The 21,365-nt window shown below is 35.4% G+C and overlaps 1 protein-coding gene across 20 annotated transcripts in view; it reads right to left on the reverse strand.

Moving 5' to 3' along the window:
* The window catches only part of st3gal3b (ST3 beta-galactoside alpha-2,3-sialyltransferase 3b), a 165,918-nt gene that overhangs the window by 82,979 nt on the left and 61,574 nt on the right, over positions 1-21,365 (reverse strand). For 7 of the 20 annotated variants that reach the window (XR_015477670.1, XM_087239188.1, XM_087239191.1 and 4 more), the window contains exons 3-4: positions 5,304-5,375; positions 4,878-4,925 (exon numbers count right to left, since the gene is read on the reverse strand). The exons of 7 other annotated variants lie outside the window; for them this stretch is intronic. Coding sequence is in view for 11 of the 13 variants with exons in the window: in XM_087239188.1 (XP_087095314.1) it covers positions 4,878-4,925; positions 5,304-5,375 (120 nt within the window). In the remaining 2 variants the exon portion in view is untranslated. The remainder of the gene's footprint in view (positions 1-4,877; positions 4,926-5,303; positions 5,376-21,365) is intronic. 6 more of the 20 variants (XR_015477671.1, XM_087239193.1, XM_087239194.1 and 3 more) reach the window with 1 other exon arrangement.

The following is a 21,365-nucleotide window of genomic DNA, read 5'->3' on the forward strand; positions in this document are numbered from 1 at the left end:
AGCAAACATTAGATTAGACCAGCCAAAACATTCCACAGTTCAGCTGGGAAATCAGGTTAAAAAGCAGCTTTCCACCTATGCGGGCTTCATTAGACCATAGGTGTCTATGAGGTGTCAATGAAGCTAAGCTTTGAAAAAGAAGAGAGGAAAAATAAAACAGAAAAGGTGAGTGAGAGGAGGAAAAAATTAATTTAAAAAGCTGTAAATCAAAACATGTACGCCTACTTCGTTTCTTCTAAACAATAAAAACAGACTTTACGCATGCTTACGTTGACAGCGTGAGCAATGCAGCACAGCTAAAAACGAACGAACATTAAACAGAAAAGCCAAAGAATTACAAAGCAGATTGAAAAAAATAAAGCACTGATGAACAGGTAAACAGTAATTCAGCTGCTACACATTCTCATTAGCAACACTTGTGGCATTCTCAGCGTCAGCATTGCTAATCATATGGCACTAAGGCATGGAAAAGGAGAGTTTGAGAACTCCGCGGATGCTCAAGTCTCCCGGCAGATGCTGCAGAATGGAGAGGAGGAACTGGTTAAAAAAAGGTGACCACTGCTGAAACTAAAAGGGAAGGTTTAGCAGATGCTATTATTCACAGCAGCCTGCAGTTGGCGTTAGATGCTCCAACTGGGTCTACGGTGTAGTCTTGTTCTACATAGCGGTAAACCCTCACCAGCAAGAAAACCCTGAACCTTTTCATATGCTGGACCATGTTTTCTTTTGCAGTTTAAAGTGGGTTTGAACACACACACACACACACAATAAAAATAAAAATAATAATCTAAGGTTATGAGTGTGTCCCAAATCGCATACTAATGCACTATTCTACACCAATTTGTAGTGTAAATAGTGTATGTAGTGCGTTCACACTGAAATATTTGTTTTGTTCCTAAATGAATAAGTGCACTTTAAGTACCTGGATGATGAAGTTACTTAACTGTTAAAAACCCTCGCAGCTTATCCCTCGCCCATAAAGCAGAAGGGACGGAGCTTTCGGGCACTGATGTTCGATTAATTAATTTATTTTGGATTGTGAGAGCAAAATTCTTCTATGAGAGTGATTATAGCACCTCCCGATGTTGAATGCAGTTATACTCCAAACAGGTATTATTTGGTAGTTTGGTCATCGAAATTTAGCGACCGTCACACGTCATCTGGGAAATGGTTTGAATTTCCGCTTAGTAAAAAAACGTTAGTGTTGTATCTGAATAACACTACATTTATGATGGGCGTTAGGCAGGAGTGATCATGTAGTGAAGTCCGGGGAGAGGGGGGTTTATAGGTGATTTATCATGAATAGAAGAGGGGGGGTGTTCTTGTGATCACAAAGTGAAGAGCAGTTGGGGGTGGTGGGGGGTGTTTGATTGCAAAGTGGAGGGTGGGGGGGGGTGATTTTTTTTTTAATTTTATTCTCCACCTACATGGAAAAATCAAATGATAAATGCTAAAGGCACCTCAAACCAACAGGTGGCGATTAGGCTAGGGAAGATAACCGTTTTCAAGGTATACACTTTTATGCAAGGTTCACACCAAAAGGGACAATAGGCCTGCGTAACATTGGAAAAATCGGACATTGCGATATTTTATATTGCTGCGATATATATTGAGATATGAATATAATTTCACTAACAGAAGTCAAGTACAGAAATTGAACAATCAAACAAAAAATTGTCGCCTCGGAATTATAAGGTTCTGCCTGCGTTCTGAATGATTTTGCGGTATTGAGATTTTTGCATCCCATATAGCAAAAGGTATGTGTAACATTTGTTGTTTTAAATAACATCTCTTAAAATGTTAACAACTTATAAAAAAAAAACATTCCAAAATTTTATTAATTTATCATTTAAAAAGAATATGCCAATAACTAAATTAACAAAAATGTCAGATAGAATCTTATAATTCTAAGTTGATGAAATAATAGGGTCGTCTATGTATGATTTAGAAATAATCATATGTTTATTTTTTAATCTTTAATTGTAATCTAATTCTGAAATGTGACTTTTGTGGATACACACATTGCGATATCAATGCTCAAATGATATATTGTGCAGCCCTTTGGGAAATTAAGTATTTTTGTGAATAAACTTCATACAATTCAATGCAATTCAATAGCATCACTGCTATTGACATCTATTTAATTGCAATTCAATATAATATCATTTATCGGCCCAGCCCTACTTGTAATCTAGTAAAACATTATCACAATCGCACAAGGCTCTGTGGAAAATGTAAAGACTAAATGAAAGTATTTTTGTCTTAAAGATTCGTGGAAGACAACATTAAAAATAATTGTGGTTTTACAATAAACAACGCTGCCAAAAAACAAAACACTGTGCCTTTGTAAAAAAAAATCTGCTATGCAATAATTGTAATTATTGTTCCATTAACAGAGGTATCACATGTACATGATGCATATCTGTTGTCAAAGCTGCCATTTTGTGTTAATTTTACATTCTAATTTTATGAAAGAAAAAATGAAATAAAACAAAATAAACACCGCAAACACGTGCTTTTGGCGCTGCTGTTGCAGATTTGTTTGTGAGAATGGTTATTGAATAATGTCCAATGATTTCCAATGATTATTGTTAATGGTTTATTTATGCCATCATGCACTCATGTGACTTTCACCAGCAAATAAATAAATAAAAGGTGCAGTGATGACGGAGATTAAGACATTACTACTTTATTGTGCTTATGGTTTTGCGCATGTGCAAGTACACTGAATTGGCATGAATGAATAAATATTTAACCTGCTTTTTTAAAACAAATAATTAATGCAGGAGTGCATTTTTAAAACAGTCAGTAGATAACAGTGGGAAACTACATATATTTGTGCAGTATGCAGACATTTACATTAGATGTCGCCTGTGCTGTTGTTGTCTATTGGAAGAAATGCTCCTTTGAAATGAATGTGGAACCAAGCTGTAGTGGAGTACTGGCCAACCGGAGCCATAGATATGTAAACATTTATACATCTATCTATGATCGGGAGTTTTCCTGGTGGTCAGTATGCAAATATTATTTAAAACTGCAAAAATGATAGTTTTCCATCACTTTTCTACATTAATAGACATGTGACCGCCTGGGCATTGCCGACAATGAACATGTGTTGGTGTGCACGAAAATGTATCATCCTTCCTACCTGTTAAAGTTTACCAAATCAGTGTCCTGAAACAAACTTCCTCTCCCGCTTTGACTTCTAATGCTAACGGAGGGAGCGATTCGTTTGCGAAAGAATCCCTGTTATGAACGACTCTTGTGAACAATCAATATCCCTGTGATAACCATCCACATTTCCACTTTCTGATCTATAGGGTATATAACATTTGTAATATTTAATAATTTAGAGTGGACAGTATGCACATTATGGCGCAGGCACTGTTATGTTATCAGACATAAGTTCAAAAACTAACATTCTTGAACTTAGCAGACAAAAATTCAAGTTCAGTTACATTTAATTTACATTGTTTGCTGATTTTATTTAACAAAATTAGCATAAGCCTAGAATTTAGTGCAAGTTGGTGCTACCTTGCCTTATGATCAGTCAGTGCAGTAAGAGGACTGTATTATCATCAATACTTGTGCAGCACAAAAGTTCGTAACAAACAAAACATAAAAAAACTAAATCTTACCTATGATATGTTATGCATTTATGATTTGTTTTCTTTGTTTGCTTGTTATTATACCCATACGCAGCGCAAAAGTCCAGCATCTTGAGATTGGCTTTAGTCTCGAAGAAGTACAATTGAATGGCATTTGTCCTGGGAGCACTGTGCAAATGTGGCGGCGCTATTGACGCATGCTCACGGTCTGTATGCAATATCTAGTGTATGTATCTAAGGTATGCAAATGCCAGATAATCAAATTAATGCATATTATTTTAGGGATTTTCCTAGTCATTTTTGTGTTGGCTAGGTTTCCATCAAAAAAAGAAAAGTATCCTGTAGGGAGTTCTTGGTTAAAGCTGCAGTACAGGCTGTCAAAAAGTTAAATACGCTAGCTTTGAAAAGATATATAATTATAACAATTGAATTAATATATTCTTTTTAATAACCACATTAAGTTTTTTTATGGATATCTTTGGATCATTTCATCGTTTATGCTTACATTGGCCTCTTCAAGCTCAAATATGTTAGGGAAAGGCTTATTTTTGGCACAAAGAATGACAATATCCACTGTAAATGAATGTAATTTACTGTCTGTTGAGATTACAGCCCTGAAACCTTTTCAAATGAGATTGGGGGGGATTTTTGGTAATAAGTCCCTTTCACACCATGCACCACATACAAAACTGAAGTTTATCACATGTATAATATCATTTAAAAGGTTTGGTCTTAAAAAAGTCTCTTTAATACATTTTATTGCCTTAATTCCTTTATTTGACCATTTATTCATTTATTTTCCTTTGGCTCAGTCCCTGATTTATCAGAGATAGCCACAGTGGAATGAACCACCAACTACTCTGGCATATGTTTTACGCAGCGGAAGCCCTTCCATGATTTGAAAGTGATTTGACCAGAAATTCAATCCTTTAACTATAATTACTAATTAATATAACAAATTTCTATTTTTATTTTAAGATAAATGTAACTGATTGCAAAGCTGACCTTTCAGTAGTCATTACTTTAATCTTCATCTCCACATGATCCTTCTTGAATGCCCATTTTGTGTTCAAGAATAATTATTATATATCTTTATGCTTTTTTTTTTTTTGTTATTTGGAAAACAAGATGCATATTCTTTTGATGTGAAAAAGCCTTTCCATGTGTAATGAATAGGAGGACATTATCCCAGAACAACCAGATCTCCTATAATAGCAGCTGGGGGGGTTTGATGTTGACCAGAGTGCACTCTTTGCTGTAAGGCTGTACCTGAGCCTACTATTCGTCCCACGGAGACTGCGCCTTCCGCCACCGGCTCTGAAACACAAGACCATCAAGTTAGGCCCACTGCTTTTGTCCTTCTGGACACAATCTTCTGGAAATGCTGAATGACCCCTCAGGCCAAACCCTCAATTCCCAACCTATTCCAAAACAGCAGTAGCTAGAAAGTTTGCATTAGTTCCAGGAACTGCAGGTTAAAGAAAAGTGCAGGGTGCCCATCACCGTTATTCCCAGCTGATAGCACTGGTGCCTGTACAGGAAAATTCTGATTATTTAAGAAAAGAAATAAAAATAAAAAACCAGACCCCAGATCGGGTGTTATTACGACGTGTTAGTGCCCACCGGCGAGCCCATTGATTATTTCACCAGTTCCCAATAATCGCCATAACAAAAGGAGCGGTGGAGAGTTTCTACCTTTTGTCACTGTGGCTCTGACAGCAACACTAGTTACTTTACTGACATTTACTGTGGACTCCACATCTTTATCTGTGAAACAAAAGGAGTTGTAATTAGCAGACCTGCTAAATTATGCACAGTCACACTGCATTTAGTAATGAAGGTAAATAGTTTGAACGGGCACATACCACAAACACACATTAGCATACTGTGCCTAGTTTTCAATGCACTACACACACCATTTTTTTCCAATACAGGAAACACTTTGCAAGACTAACCATATATATATAATATATTAACTACAATTAACAACATAGCGTACAATAAATTAGGAGATATGAAGGCAGAAAAATAAATAGATAAAAAAAAAAATAAATAAATAAATAAAAATAAAAAATAAAAAAAATCACAAGATAAATTTGACAACACTGAAGAGATAAATTGCACTTTATTATTTGTATTAGAAAATATTTCATTATAATTGCAATGTCTATTACTAATTTAACAATTAATACATTTTATGCGCTTGTTAAGTGTGACGTCACACAAAGCAGCTTCCGGGTCCAAACACTATATTAAACTGTATGGGAAGACTCAACAAATGGTACTAATAAACATTTACAAAGAGCTGTAATACTTTCAAAAATCATGATCGCAATATATATCTCCGTGCCTAATATCAGATAACCAGAAAGCGATTATTTTTTTATTAATTATTGAAATATTGGTGTCTGTGATGCAGAGAAGTCCAGAGATTGTCATGTAAACCATGAGTTTCTATAAAATTCACTTTAATGTGTGATATCACTAAAAAGTGGTCATAAAAGATTATTTTCTCTATTCAAATGAGTAGCTGCTTGGACCTGAAAACAGTATTTCATATGTCACGACTTAACAAGCGGATAAATGAAGCAATTTTAATTTCAGACAAACACAAAACGAGCATAATTCTGTATAAGGCTGGGTGATTTGACGTTAAACAAAACAGATTAATTTGATTAACTCACTTTTCCTTGTTGTTTCGATTATAAAATGACTCTTTTATTTTAAAATGCAATGGTTTATGTTCTCTCAAACAGCTTTGCTGGTGTGAAAATGCAAAAGGTTTGTGTGCTAGCCTTTGAATCAGCACTGTTCCAGTCACAGATAAACCGGCAACAAAGAATTTGATTAACATGCAGCTAGCTTCTATCAGAGAATGGATAAAAAGTGAGTTTTTAGCATGTCAAATTGCTGCACATATGCAAGAACAATGCTCTCAGTGAAACTAGGATCAATGGGATTAATCGAACCAAATCGCAACCACAATTTTAATTTGTCACAATTGGCTAAATCGCAAGAGGCTGAATTATGAAATATATCAAATGCGTGACTGCTGTCTGTATGTGACAGTTTTACTATCCAAGTAAGTGAGCACACTTTTGTTCTGACCAATCCCAATTGCGCGACTAAACTATGCAGAACGCACACAATAAAACAAACAAACAGGAAATCGCGGACAAGTGGGATGATGGTGTCTGCCACTTCAGAAGCATTAACAGACAAATTCATATCAATGAAAAACAGCATGTCGGTAATATGGGAATAGTTTTGTTTTAAAGTCACAGACACTTAAGCTCTCAGTTTTTTAACACAAGATTGTGTATGTTTTCAAAGAGATGGTATTAAAAACAATAACTAGGATTTAGATTTTGTTTCAGCCCTAATTCTGTATATTTTCAGAATATAATAAGACCAGGGGTAGAAGCAAAGTCTGAAATAAAAACCATTTATACTGCAGTATTCCAGTATTTATAAATGAATTATTTATGCATAAAAATTTTTAAGGTAAATAATGGATTTGCCTATGAATCTTTAGTAATAATAGCTTTCCTCACTCTTCTCTTAAGATGTGTTTACTATTGAGATAAGACAAAAATCTGTCACTCACATATGAACAACTAACGGCAAACCTTAAACATTCAACTGTATCAAATAAAACGAGTGTAGTTACCTCAAAATTGACTGAAAGCTAATTCTACTCATTTGAAAATTTGAGTTTTGAACTTTTCAGTGTTAAAGGGTTAATTAAATACCTCATTACTTCAACTCAAGTGTATTAACTTCACAGTACTCGTATAGATAAGTTTTTAAAATGGTTTGTAGCAATCGACTTCCTCAAATAGTTTGAGTTGTCTTAACTTATTGGGTTTTACAGTATTCAGTTAGTTTGAGTTCTGTTCATTTATTAGGTTTAACTGTGCTCAAATTTGCTTCGTTTACTCAAATGGATTAAGTTCACGGAACTCATTGGGGTTCATTTTCTTGTTTGAATTGCTATTTTTTTTATCAGTATCACAATTAAGAAGCTTTTAACAACTTTTGTGTGGCGACTTTTACAAATTTAAACCATAAAATACACAAATTCACTGATTTATACCATGTTGAAGCTTATGACCAGTGCAGACATGGTGTAATAGTTTAGAAAAGAACCTGGATCTGGGCATTTTCTCTCTTTCCTCCCTGCAGACTCTCTATGAATCAAATACACATGATACCTGAAGAGCATCTGTAAAATAAAACAAGTCTTCAGGCTGCACAGACTCTAAGAAGATGAAGTCAAACTCACTGAACTTTGAGGCCTCCTGGCACACAGCTTTCAAAATAAAGCAAAATGTATTTACAGCTAGAGAGGCTTTATAAGGAGCATCCAGGCAAAAATCACATTTTTTAAATTTACAAATGTTTTCACGTTGTACCATTTGGTAATTATGTGTTTGAGTAACTCTACGGCAATCAAATCAACAGAGCGCTGGGTTCTTGCCCTCTCTTTGTCATTTATCATCAAAATAGGGTTGCGTTTCCTTCCCTCGTACCCTTTTCAGAGCCATTTATTGTGATTTGTCTTTACAACATGTCCTAAAGTGGCTTTCATAACACTGGTTAGGTTCAAAGAAACCCATCCCAGGTTCACAAAATTTTCCAAAATAAACTGGGCGCAGCTGTCGAAATGTGCCGTTTATAATTAATCTAACTTTTTTTCCACTTTTTTTTTTTTTCCACAGAGGTTCAAGATACCAAAGGCAAACACGAATTGAACAAACTGAGAATAACTTGCTTGCTGAATGCTAAATAATCTATGAGACTGTACATGGGGAGGAGAATGAAGGAAGAAACCTGCCAAATCCATTTCCTCAGCTGCGTTTCTGAGAGCCAATAAGAAACCATCAATCAATAAAACTTCAAAATAATTGCAGCAACCAAATACTTATTTGCCTCATCGCGGGTCCACAGCACAGATTCTTTTCCGCAGGGAGTGAAAACACTTTCTTCTCTCTTATCAAGTAGAACATCCATCATTTTTGCACTATTTACACATTTCGGGCCCCTTTGCAGATCAGGAACACGGGGACCGTTCTGACTTGTCTGCACCAGGACTGACCCGTTTTCTAAGAGCGTGCTAAAGTACTTTAGTGTTAACGTTGGACATGATAAACATTCTGCTGTGGTAGTGGTGTGTGTGTGGACTGGAGCTGCTTTTCCAATAGCTCTGATTTTCTCACATTTTGAATGTTAAAAATGCAGAAAATGGAACCCGATATTAAACGTATCATTTCAGAGGCAGCGTGTAAACGTTACTGACACAATCTGAGATCTTATTTATTCATTTCAACTTGTAAAAACTTTGGAGTGTGAAATAAACTTCATTAGGCACTAATAGCTGCTACTAATACAGTGTTTGAGCCACTTTTACCATTAATTCTTAAGCCCCACTCACACCAGTATAGCGTCTTTATCACTGCTTGTCACCAGTTTTTTTTCAGAGGGCATTACCCCTATTGGATGCATCGATGCATGTGATAATGATGTTGACTAAGCACTGCTACACTCTGCAACATTAGCCAAGATTTGATTATTTTTAGACAACTATAATCCCACCCTAAAATCTGTGATCTGTAATCGTTGGTTTCACATAATCACATACATCGGATTAATGGCTGTTGCAATCAAATGTTCCCTGCAATGAAGTTCTGGAGGTGTCAGAAGGTTTCAGACCTTTTTTTGCACTGTGACTTCAGCTGCAACCAGTGTCAATCCAAGAACCAACACATCATCAGTGCCACAACCACCAAAAAGAATTGTTAAATGAAAATTCTGTGTGAGATTTCAGGTTGGATTTTATGTGATTTACTATTTCCGGTTTCCCCCACAAGTCTAAAGACATGCGCTATAGGTGAATTGGGTAGGCTAAAAAATTGACCTGCAGGAATTTTGCCACTTTAGTTCATTCATTAATTTTCCTTTGGCTTAGTCTGTTTAGTTCACCTATAGAGCACATGTTTGGACTGTGGAGGAAACCACAGCACCCAAAGGAAACCGACACCAACACAGGGAGAACATGCAAACTCCACACAGAAACGCCAACTGACCCAGCTGGGACTCAAACCAGCGACTTTTTTGCTGGAAAAGGCGTCCTGCTCATAGTAACCATTCCTCTCTGACCCTGGGCCTTAACTTGTTCTTGGGTTTTGCTTCTTTGCTTCTGGTTTTACACTCAAAAAATGACTTTTTATGGTAACTTAATCGATTTGTGTTGGGACAGCATGAAAGGAATTGTGTAGAACTGCTGGACACCATAAAAGAGCAAGTAAACCTATTTCTGTAACACTGACAAGTTGATTTACTTAAAAAAAATCTGTTTTAACTTAGCAGTTAAGTTCACTTAAGGTTTATAAATATGCACATAGAATAAAAATTAATTCACATAGAATAAAAAAATAATTCATAAATATTTACTTCATAATTTAAAGGCAATAAATATGCTCTGTTTTTCAACTAAAACTTTCTACTTTTTACATTGTGGGTTCCACACAAATCCTTCATGTTGTCCCAACACGAATCAATTTAGTTTCCTTAATTTATTTTACAAATTTAAGTGGATTGAATAAAAAACACTTAAGTTGTCACAAACATTTTTGTTGTGTTGATTCAGTTAATTTTAAATAAGAAGTTTGAAACATCTGCTATATATATATATATACATAAAGATATTATTATTTTATTTTTATTTTATTTATTTTTATTTTTTGAGTGTTTTTTTACTTTCAGGTACTTGTATCCTGCTTAGAGCTGTGCAATTCTGGAAACTTTGTGATAATGTCACTGGACAAAGTGGGTGTTTGTGTCAAAACGACAATCTCTTAATGATTAATCCTGCAGCTCAAGCCAGGCTGATAACAACATTTTCCCAAACATGACAGTGACTGTAAAGCCGTTTCGAAACATGTATTTGTGAAAAGGATTATATAAAAAGAACTTAAACTGAATTTTGACACGACTGTGTGTGGCTATACATTTCATTATTCATTCATTCATTTTCCTTCTGCTTAGTCCCTTTATTAATCTGGGGTCACTACAGCAGAATGAACCACCAACTTATCCAGCATATGGTTTACACAGTGGATGCCCTTTCAGCTACAACCCAATACTGGGAAACACCCATATACTATAGACAATTTAGGTTACTCAATTCACCCACTGTATATCGCATGTCTTTGGAGTGTGGGGGAAACCGGAGAACCCGGAGGAAACCAACGTTAACACAAGGAGAACATACAAACTTCACACAGAAACGCCAACTGACCCAGCCGGAACTCAAACCAGCGACCTTCTTGCTGTAAGGTAACCCCTTTTTGCCACAGTGTCACCCCTATATTTCATTAAATACATTGAAAATAATACATCCTATCGTTGGCAGTTAAACTAAGACTGTTTAGACTTTGAGCTCATCTGATGTGGTTTTGTGTCTTTCACTACAGGACTAAAGAATGTCCAACAATTGCTTATATCTCACAGAGCCTGCCAAATAACGTCGCTGGTCTATGTTGAAACTGTAATTGTTGAAACAGACAACAGAAATAGATTTTACATCTTAGTTCAGTTTTGTGCTGCTTAAACCTTTTAGAAACGAGAGGTTAACAAAGCTTAATACTTTTGTCTAACTGAATAAAGAGTTCAAAAAAATAATGTGGCCCAGTGTACCGGACTCTGCACTGTGGTGCTCTCGCTCCCTCTAGTGGATGAAGTTAAAACAAATAAATGTATCAATGAAAAGAGGCTTTCTACTGAAACATGAAAAACCTGCCTGTTAACACCAATATCTCTGTAACATTACATACCAAGAGCCAATTTAATGTAAAAAAAAAAAAAAAAAAAACAGTGGCAAAGAAAAATGCTTGCTAATTTAAATGTAATTTTTTTCAATTACTTTACCTCTGTTAAAGCTACTTCATACTTCTGAGTCGAACACATGGGTCAGACACAGCCTTCATGCGATCGCATACTGCACCCGTGCACCTCGACGTTTTTACATCACAGAGACGTACATTTTTATATTAAAAAATTTGTTTTGACAAAGGAAAAGTTTTAAATAGTATTTACAGAATATACTAGAGTTATTTAGAAGAAATACTTATTTTCTATTTTAATATGAAAAATTTTACATTGAAAATAATTTATTTTGTTTCCAAAAATTTAAGTTATTCATTTTCACTTTTTATAAGAAAAAAAGTGACTGTTTATTTTAGGCAGGGTGTTTTTTTGTTTTTAATTTTAGTTGTTCAACATTGATGTTGAAATAAAAAATAATAGCAAATAGCAAATAATCACAGATAGTAGAAAGTGTGTGTTTCCCTAAACTATTGTAAAATCAAGTAATGCACTCTTCATTTAGAAATCTCTCGCATGTAATATGTGAGCATATTTATTATACAAAACTTGTTAAATCAATTAATAAAAAAAAATACATCATTAAATGTAATCAAGTTTAAATGTTCAATTATTCGGGTTTTGATATTAGGCCAAATCGCCCAACCCTAATCATTAACAATGACATCATAACTCAGTTGTGTTCTAAGAAATACTTGCATGCAAATCAATGTTATTTGCATCTTGTCATTAATGAATCACTATAAAACGTGTCCTAGCATCAAAACCACACTAAACCATCACATTATTGCTTATCCTAATCACATCAAAATTTCAGTATGTCCTTAATCTTGATGTCTAGAACTAAACTTGAACTTTTTCCAACAATAAATTCAAGCTTCTTGGACTACCAGATTAGTTTGCACAGCTCAAAAGGCATAGTTCAGCCAAAAACAAGAAATGTATTTGTTTCTCCTATGACTAGTTTTGAACCTTTTTTTTTTCTGTTCGAACAAAAGCAGATATTTTAAAATATGTTGGAAACCGGCAACCATTGACTTCCATAGTATTGTTTTTCCTAATATGGAAGTCAATGGTTACAGCTTTCGAACATTCTTCAAAATGTTTTGTGCCCAACAGGGAAAAAAAAAGTAGAAAATAAAATATATGACTGAAGACTGGAGTAATAAAGCTGAAAATTCATCTTTAAAATCAGTGGAATAAAGCTTGGGGTCAGTTTTTTTTTTTTTTTTTTTTTTTTGAATGAATATTATTCGGTTCATCAAGGTGCCATTTATTAAATGTAAAAAAAAAATTTAAATTGTTAAATATTTGTTAACATTTTTAAATAACTGCTTCCTTGTCTTATATGTAGTTTCAAATTAAATTATTACTTCAGTCGTTATTGTTTTAATTACTGTTACCATAAATACTACTACTACTACTACTACTACTACTACTACTACTACTACTACTACTACTACTACTACTACTACCACTACTACTACTACTAATAGTAATAATACTTCTTAAAATTAGAGTGATTTCTGAAGGATCATGTGACTCTAAAGACTGGAGTAATGAAGCTGAAAATTTATCACAAAAATCACTGGAATAAATTATTAAATTAAATTAGGAACTCCTTTTGAACAGTTATAATATATAGCGCATTGGTTCTCAAACTTTTTTCATTAAGTTCCACCTCAGAAAAAAGAAATTGTCTCTCTAAGTACCACCATAATGAGCAATATTGAAGTACAGTAGCGTAGTAGGCCCAGTAAAGCAGCTACATCTCTGCATAGTTCAAAAACGTGGCAGATTAATTCCTATTATTAACAATATTATATTATTGTTAGCCATTTTAAACATTATACATAGTTTGAGCAGTAACACTGAACTGTGCCTATATGTAAAAAAATAAAATAAAAAATAAAAATAATTAAAAAAAACTAAAAAATGTCAACATTTAAATTAAAATGCACTTTTAAAAGTTAAAAAATGGTAGATTACTGTTCTTAAAAAGTATTTAAAAAAAACTCCTGTACTTGCATGTACGGTATTAACATATAGTAGCCAATTCATCAACACCTGCAAATATTGCCTGGACCTCAGAAATATAGGCTATATGTCATCGTAATCATATATAAATAATTTTTTATCAATTTTGAAATGTACGTAGCATGTAAATATGACAGATTTGATTCCTTTGCGTACCATTAGAAGGAAGACTGCGTACCACTACTGGTATATGTACTACTGGTAGTTGGTATATGAACTACTGTTATAATGCAACAACATTTCACAATTTTACAATTTGAACTGTATTTTTGGTGAAATAAATTCAGCTTTGGTGAGCAGGAGAAGCTTATTTTAAAACATTTAAAAATCCTATACTGACCCCAAACTTTTGACAGATATAGAGTATATTAAAACTTGTTTGAGTCAAGGGTGACTAAATAATGAAAGAATTATAATTGTTAGGTGATTTATCCCTTTAAAAGAATGTATGCAAAAACATGCCAGCAGAAAGAGTTTGTAGTGAAGTATTGAGGGATCGCAGTTTCACATCTTCTAAGTGTGTAGTTCTTCAGCTGATCTGATAAGCCAAAAAAATCCATTCAGCACAATCAAGGAGTCTCTAGATAGAACAGACGGGATTGGTCTGAACCTCATTTCACAAGACATACTTGTTTCATGCAAAATCTGTCTCGCACAGTTCAATCTTTCAATCTAAATCTCGCCGCTGACTCTGTGGAATTAAAAACACCCTCCCTGCCAGAAAACAGCAAGAAAGGTTTTTCCACATGCCCGCTTGATCCCCTGAATAAATTCACTCAATAAAAAAAAGCAGAACTCAATATCAGGATTTGCACAGTACTCACACACTTTACAATTGCATTTGATTAAAGCAAAATCACAAAGAGATTATCCGAATGCATTTCAATTGTTATAGAGATAGAAGGTGAGTCTATTTAAAGATGCTGCACAAATGGCATAATACATCATCCCTGCCTTGATACACTTACAAAAAACTATGATATAATGCACTGGCATCAAGGGAACCACTTATTCTTGTCTTATTCACATGCCAGACAGCGTGTATTCTCTTTCTACTTCCTTAGCATGATAATATATATTGGCCCACTTGTTTTTTTTCTTTCCCCAACACATTTCTAAACATAATCATTTTAATAAATAATCTAAAATAATGGATTTATTTTATCTTTGCCATGATGACAGTAAATAATATTTGACTAGATATTTTTCAAGACACTTCTATACAGCTTACAGTGACATTTAATAGATTAACTAGGTTAATAAGTTTAACTAGGCAGGTTTGGGTAATTAGGCAAGTTATTGTAATGATGGTTTATTCTGTATACTAAGCGAGAGAAAAAAATAAAAGCTTAAAGCTTAAATTTTGACCTTAAATTGTTGTTGTTTTTTTAAAGGTTCAGGACACCCCGGAGAACTTTTTTTTTTATATTAACAGATGTGTGTGTGTTGAGCATCAGTTAAGACAATGTTAGCACCTGTCAGCTTTAATTGTGGGGAAAACTGGATAATTTTGAGCTTTTGTTTGTTGCATGTTTTCCCCCGCGATCTTGTCAGGGCTGATCATACAGCAAAGCTGTGTGTGTGCTGCTAGCATTTTTGTCGGGAGAGCAGCACGAGAATTAGAGAATGGCGACGCTGCCTTTTATCAGGAGTTCGTTCACATTCAGACACATCACTGTGCTGCTGTGTTTGCCTAAATCCTCCAGATTACCAGCAGGGTTAATGGTTAAAATAGACAGGAGACCTGCTGCACTGAGTCTGCTGGATACGGGGATTGAGGGAGAAGTCCTCATTTATAGTTTACATGAACACTCTTATCTTTATAATGATATAAATTGTGGTTATGTTTATATGAAAATACGAATAACAAATGTAGCAGGGCATTAAATCACTGTTCATTTCTTTGCATTTTAACTTTGTAAACTATAAACTCACGCGTCTCCTCTTTGTGTCTCATTTTGTGAGCTGTCAACAGCAGTTATTCGCTCTCCTTCTCCCCTGCTGGCCACGCCCACTCCTGCCCGATGCTCGTGGAGCTCCACGCCCATTAATCATGCATCTTTTGAAAAAATTCTGAAGTAGACTTTAACCGAAAGAGGGGGGTGTCATGGCCCTTTAACTGCTTTTATTTAAGCCAAAATAAAACAAATAGGACTTTCTCCAAAAGAAAAAATCATATCAGACATACTGTGAAAAATCTCCTTTTTTATATACATTTTATTTATAAAATCAGTCTATTAGGACTGTAATCCCCTTTTCCTTTTCTTCAATGCATTCAAAATAATGAACACATTCTCTCATTGACTGTGAGATTCATTGTGACCACTTAATTTTAATTCAGCAATTTATTTTTTTAAAGCTAATTAATTCAACTTAGTACCTAACTCACTCTGAATGATTCTAAAAGCCACCAACTACTTTTAATTATTGCATTACAAACCATTTGCATTTAAGTAATGAAAAAATAATCATTAAAGTATGAAAATACAATCATTAAACACATTATAAATGTGTTTAGAAGTCAAAAATACAGCATTTATAGCTGCATTTATAAACTGCTTACTGACATCTATTAATGTAGAGTTAATACTGAATATAATAATATAAATTATTATATTATAATAATAATAAATTAACTGTGTTATTGCTTAGTAAATAATTCATAGTGTAATTAAGAAATGTTACTAAAAAAAGATTCTCAATAATGGTCAATTTGATCATATTAGAAAATACCAAAGAGAAACTGAGTGAGACTTACTGCTTAAGAAAATGGTGCATAAGAACATTTTTTGTTATTTGTGTGCATGAGATATTTGCATGAATTTAATGACAAGCTATCTGGAAAAAAAATCTTCAACCGCATTTCCTGCATGAAAAAAAAAATGTTCTAAAGTTCTTAATCAGTTCATTTATCACCAAATTGACAGCATGTTATTTTTAATTACTTCAATAATATTATTTTACATTGTAATATGCAGACTTGAACTATTACTATTATTATGTTATGCTATTATGGAGAAAAAAACATTTAAATTCATAAAGTATTTTAAGCGAATCACCTTCTAATTATCTGTTTGCTCTTTAGAACCTTTAGAGCTCTTTATAAATAAATAAATAATTAATTGTTGTTCAATTGAATACGTTTCATAATAACAATTAACTGGAAATGCTTTTTGGTTACCAAGGGTACTTTCACACTTGCTTTAATTGCCTTGACTGAACCCATGTTTGATTGTCCTCTCACACTATCTTCTCAGCTGGTTTGTGTTCACAGTCACACTGTCTTTTTTCCTTCCGAACCCCGGTTCTCTTGTATCATCAAGGTGCATTTTTGTATACAGCTGTTGTGACGGCCACAAAAACTGTCCGCATAAAACAGTCATTCTGCTTTTACCAAATCTTTTGCTTTTGTTACCAAAACTAAAATACAGAAAGCCTCAGTTGGTGGTTGACTCAGTTATTTGGTAAGATTGCATTCATATCAGAAGTGTATCCGTACCAGAGTTCTCACAAACCATAACACAGACCACCTCTTTTAGGCGGACTTGGGTACGTTTCATGGGTGCACACCTGAGTTTAGAAGACAGCGTTCACACTAGCTAAACGTACCATACTTTGACATCAAACGAATCTGGGTGTGGACCAAATGTGCTAGCGTAAAAGCACACTAAAATGTACATTTAAATAATAAAATAACGTCTAGAACAATGCACGTTTGTTTGTTGTTTGTGAGGGGCTTTGAGTTGCATGTATGTAGGAAAAATGCTATACAAATCAAATTTATAACTATAATTATTAAAAAGAAAAAAATATCTAGATTTTTTTTTAAAGAGCCCCTATTATGTTTTAAAAAGGGTCATATTTTGGTTTTATGAGTCTCCAACAACAGTCTGATATGCATGCATAGTCAAAAAACACATTCATTGTCCTATAATATGCATTTATTTTTACCTAAACATGCCAACGACTCCCATATGATTCGCTTAGTGATTAATTTGTTCTCAAACCCCTCCTTAGCATGATGCTAATCTATGCTGATTGGTCTGATGACCCAGATCATTGCGATTGGTCGACTGCGTTCACCGCGAGACCTAGAGAAATGCCCACCAAGGCATATCAACAATTTTGAAGTAATCAGAGTGCGGAGTGTATGTGTGAGCCCAATGCAGGAGTGCATTAGAGCAATGCAATTAAAGACCAACATATTGCTCTTTTCTTCATCATGACATACATTCCGTATTAATCCACACAGTGGCAAAAGCTGAACTATATTGAACAATGACTGCTGCACGTGTGTAGGAGCAGTTGATGGTGGCCATAGCAACAACAAACGGCAGTGGATCGCATGCTCACAAAAGCATTTAAAACTGTAAAAAAAAAGCGTCACGCATCACATTTTCAACGTGGTTTTAGATGCGATATGAAAATATAAAGAGTTAACCAGATACAGTACAAACAGTTACAAGTAACAAAACACAATAAATTACATTAATTGCAAGCTAAAGAAAACAAGGACGCAACCATTTTGATCAAACTTACTTACAATTGTAAAATAGAGGAAGGAACTGATCCATGAACTGTGTACTTTAATGGCTCGATTCCACTGAGTGGTACGGATTTGGTATGGTACGGTTCGGTTTGGTACGCTTTTATGGCCGTTTCCACTGTCAAAAGCGAACCGAACCAAACCGTACCATACCACTTTTTTGGCACCCTTTTGAAAGGGTAGTACACGTGAGAAAGGGTACCAAAAGGTGGAGCTACATGTGCAGCTGAACGCTGATTTTTTACAGAGATACGTCACAAGCTTGTGGAGCTACACAGAACGTACACAATGGAACTGAGAGGTTTTTTTAAATAAAAAGCCGAGACATACTATAATACTATAATATAACTATAATAACCAGCCATGGATGACCCGGGCTCAAACAAACCTTGTCGTCGTCTTGATGAACAGACACAAAGCCAAGAAGAAAAATCTGCCGTGTTCTGTTGTTGTTTTACGAGCCTGTCTAAAAGTGCGAGTGGTATTCGCTTTTTGTTGGGAGCTTGCGATCGCTTCTATATTTGATATAACGAACTTCTTGAGCCGTTGATAATAACGTGAGTGCAATTTAGGCTTGGGCGGTATCCAAATTTTGATACCCTCAAAATGCCTTCATATTTTACCCCAGTATCCAGTATTACCGACGTAATTAAAAAAAATTATGACGTAAGGCTCAGACAGCGTCACCAAACTGTTAGCTTGTGCCTAAACCATTCAGAAACTGAATACCTTATATGCGACCTTAGGCTCGCGGTCACCTGTTTGTCTTTGTATTCTACGCGGGACACTCCTCTCATTTGCACGCAGACACACACACACACAGAAACAGAGAGAGAGGGAGAGAGAGAGGGGTGCTGTGCTTCGCTTCTCTCTGTGCGTGCGTGCGTGTGTGTGTGAGAGAGAGAGAGAGAGAGAGAGAGAGAGGCGAAGCACAGCTCCTCTCTCTCTCTCTGTCTGTCTCTTACACACACACGCACATCGCTCTCGCGGTTTATTCGGAAAATCTGGTCAGCTCCCGCGGTACAGCAGCGGGAATCCAGAGAGCTGTAATCGGGCCATAAAAATAAGGCCCAATGGGGCCAGAGCCCAACAGGTACATTTTGATTGACAGCTTTTTAAACCCCGAACTCGTTTATTTTTTTCAAGAATGAGTCATTTATATGTTTTAACATAATTTATTCGTTAATACAAAAGTAGACTATAGGCCACTTGGAAGTTGGAACAAAAAATTAAATAAGTCCTCTGTAACATCGTAACATCTTAGCACTTTAAATAGGCCTAACTTAGGTACATACCCTTTGCCAATAAATTGGCTAACACACCAATGAAAAGAAGTCTTGCCTAACAAATCAAATTAAAATTAACTCTAAGTGATGACGGGTATTTTGGGAATAACGAAATTAAGATAAAGGCTGTGCAAGGTTTGTTTCCCCACTTCTCTTCACAATCTGGCATTAAGGTGAAGCTGAATACTAAAATAAAAATGCCAACATTAGCCTGTATTCTCTGTCTACATTATGATTATATGGTTTAATTAATATTCATTTATAATTTAGAAAACCCTTTACTCACCAAGATTTGGCTACGTGTGTTTGTGGAGGAACATTATTAAATCAACTGGCTTTAGCGCAGTCCTGCTTTCAGGACCGATGGTGCGTTCAGCAGCACTGAACACCTTTTCCTGCTGCTACAGGCCGAGATGCAGAGTTCTGATCCGGCTGATTTTGCAAGTTTTGGGTAGGATTGTTTGTTCATCTTCTACCAGCCAGGAACATCCATTTAATTTTCCATGACGGCAGTTTCAGTGTAGCGAGTGGCCTCATCTTTTTACCTGTCCGCTTGCGATTTTGCGCTCTACCGTAATACGCAGTGTATGAACGACCGCTGAAATACCTTGGCGGCTAGAATGATGGTTACTTCAGAGCTAGTGACTGGCTTGACCACCGTCAAAATTCACTTTTTTTACTTCTCCGTCATCATTTGTTTCACCTTTGCAGGGATGGATTTTAATGCAGGGATTTAGATTTTTTCGGGTCCCGCCGGGTTCGGGCAAAGATCTTCAGCTCTAATGCAGACCTCTCGTTTATGTTTACCACCACGTCTCCAGTCGAAACCAGAAATACTGTCAAACTGCAGGTTACTTACTTTTACTCTTCAAAAAAAAAAAAAAGAGAAGCCGTCAAAACACAGGAGCAAAATTGTTTTAGCAACCTGAATCATGAACAATCTGCCATGATTGTCTTTGCCTTTTGGACTATTATGAACTAGGAATGACAAAATTACTCTCCAACAGAGCTTACATGTGCTGGTGAAGATGACAGACACAGATGAGAGGTTTGCGCTGACTGTTGGCTATATTGCGTGAGTTTTTAAACTCAAATAAGTACTAAATGTTTGTTGTGTGTAGTGTTTCTGTAATTAATAATATATAGGAGACTGTAAGGGGCTGTATGTGTTCATATATGTTGCATTTATGTATTCATTTTATATAATTATAAACGTTACAGTAGCCTATTTCGCACTGTCATTGATCTGCAGTTATAATCAACTCATGTAAATAGAAAAGTTAGTAATTAACATTTATAAACAAGTATTTATGCGTATTAAGCATCTGTTTTGTGAGAAGTGCTGCTCATTATGATATGTGAACGACCCGTACAGCTTTACTGTAGACATTTATTTGAGCGAGCATGAAGTCGACTTAACCTTTGTCATACACCACGCCCACCAAAAGGGTACCCTTTGTGGTGGAAACGCAAGCCTGATAAAGGTGACCCGTACCGACCGGAACCGTACCGTACTGTACCAGTCAGTGGAAACGAGGCATAAGGTTCCTGTTAAGCTCTGACAAAGTCCCATTCATCAATAGTCTTTTCTGATCCTTCCTCTAACAAACGGCTGACGAATTCCCTGTTGTAAACATGTAGATTGTTAAAGCACACATCAGAAAAATTAAGGGAACGCAGCACAGAGCTGGGGCTATAATGCGGAGGTATTTTTGCAAAAATAAACTTCAACCACTGACTCTTCACAGCCTCATTCAGGAAAAATAACACTTTTTCCTCCTTTTCTTTCTACAGTGTTTGTGGGTGGGGCCGGGGGTTTAATTTTCCTGCACATGCAAGCGGGGCTTGATTTCATATCGACGACACACTGACACAGCTAAAGACTCCTTACATCGACGATTCATTCGAACCATTATGAGTCGACTCTTTTATAGATGAATAAATAGTTTTAAACACGGCGCACTTTCGGATTTAAACATCAGCTGGATATTTCACTTCACTAAG

The sequence above is a fragment of the Danio rerio genome, chromosome 2, assembly GCF_052040795.2.
Source record: "Danio rerio strain M-AB ecotype USA chromosome 2, GRCz13ab, whole genome shotgun sequence".
NCBI lineage: Eukaryota > Metazoa > Chordata > Actinopteri > Cypriniformes > Danionidae > Danio > Danio rerio.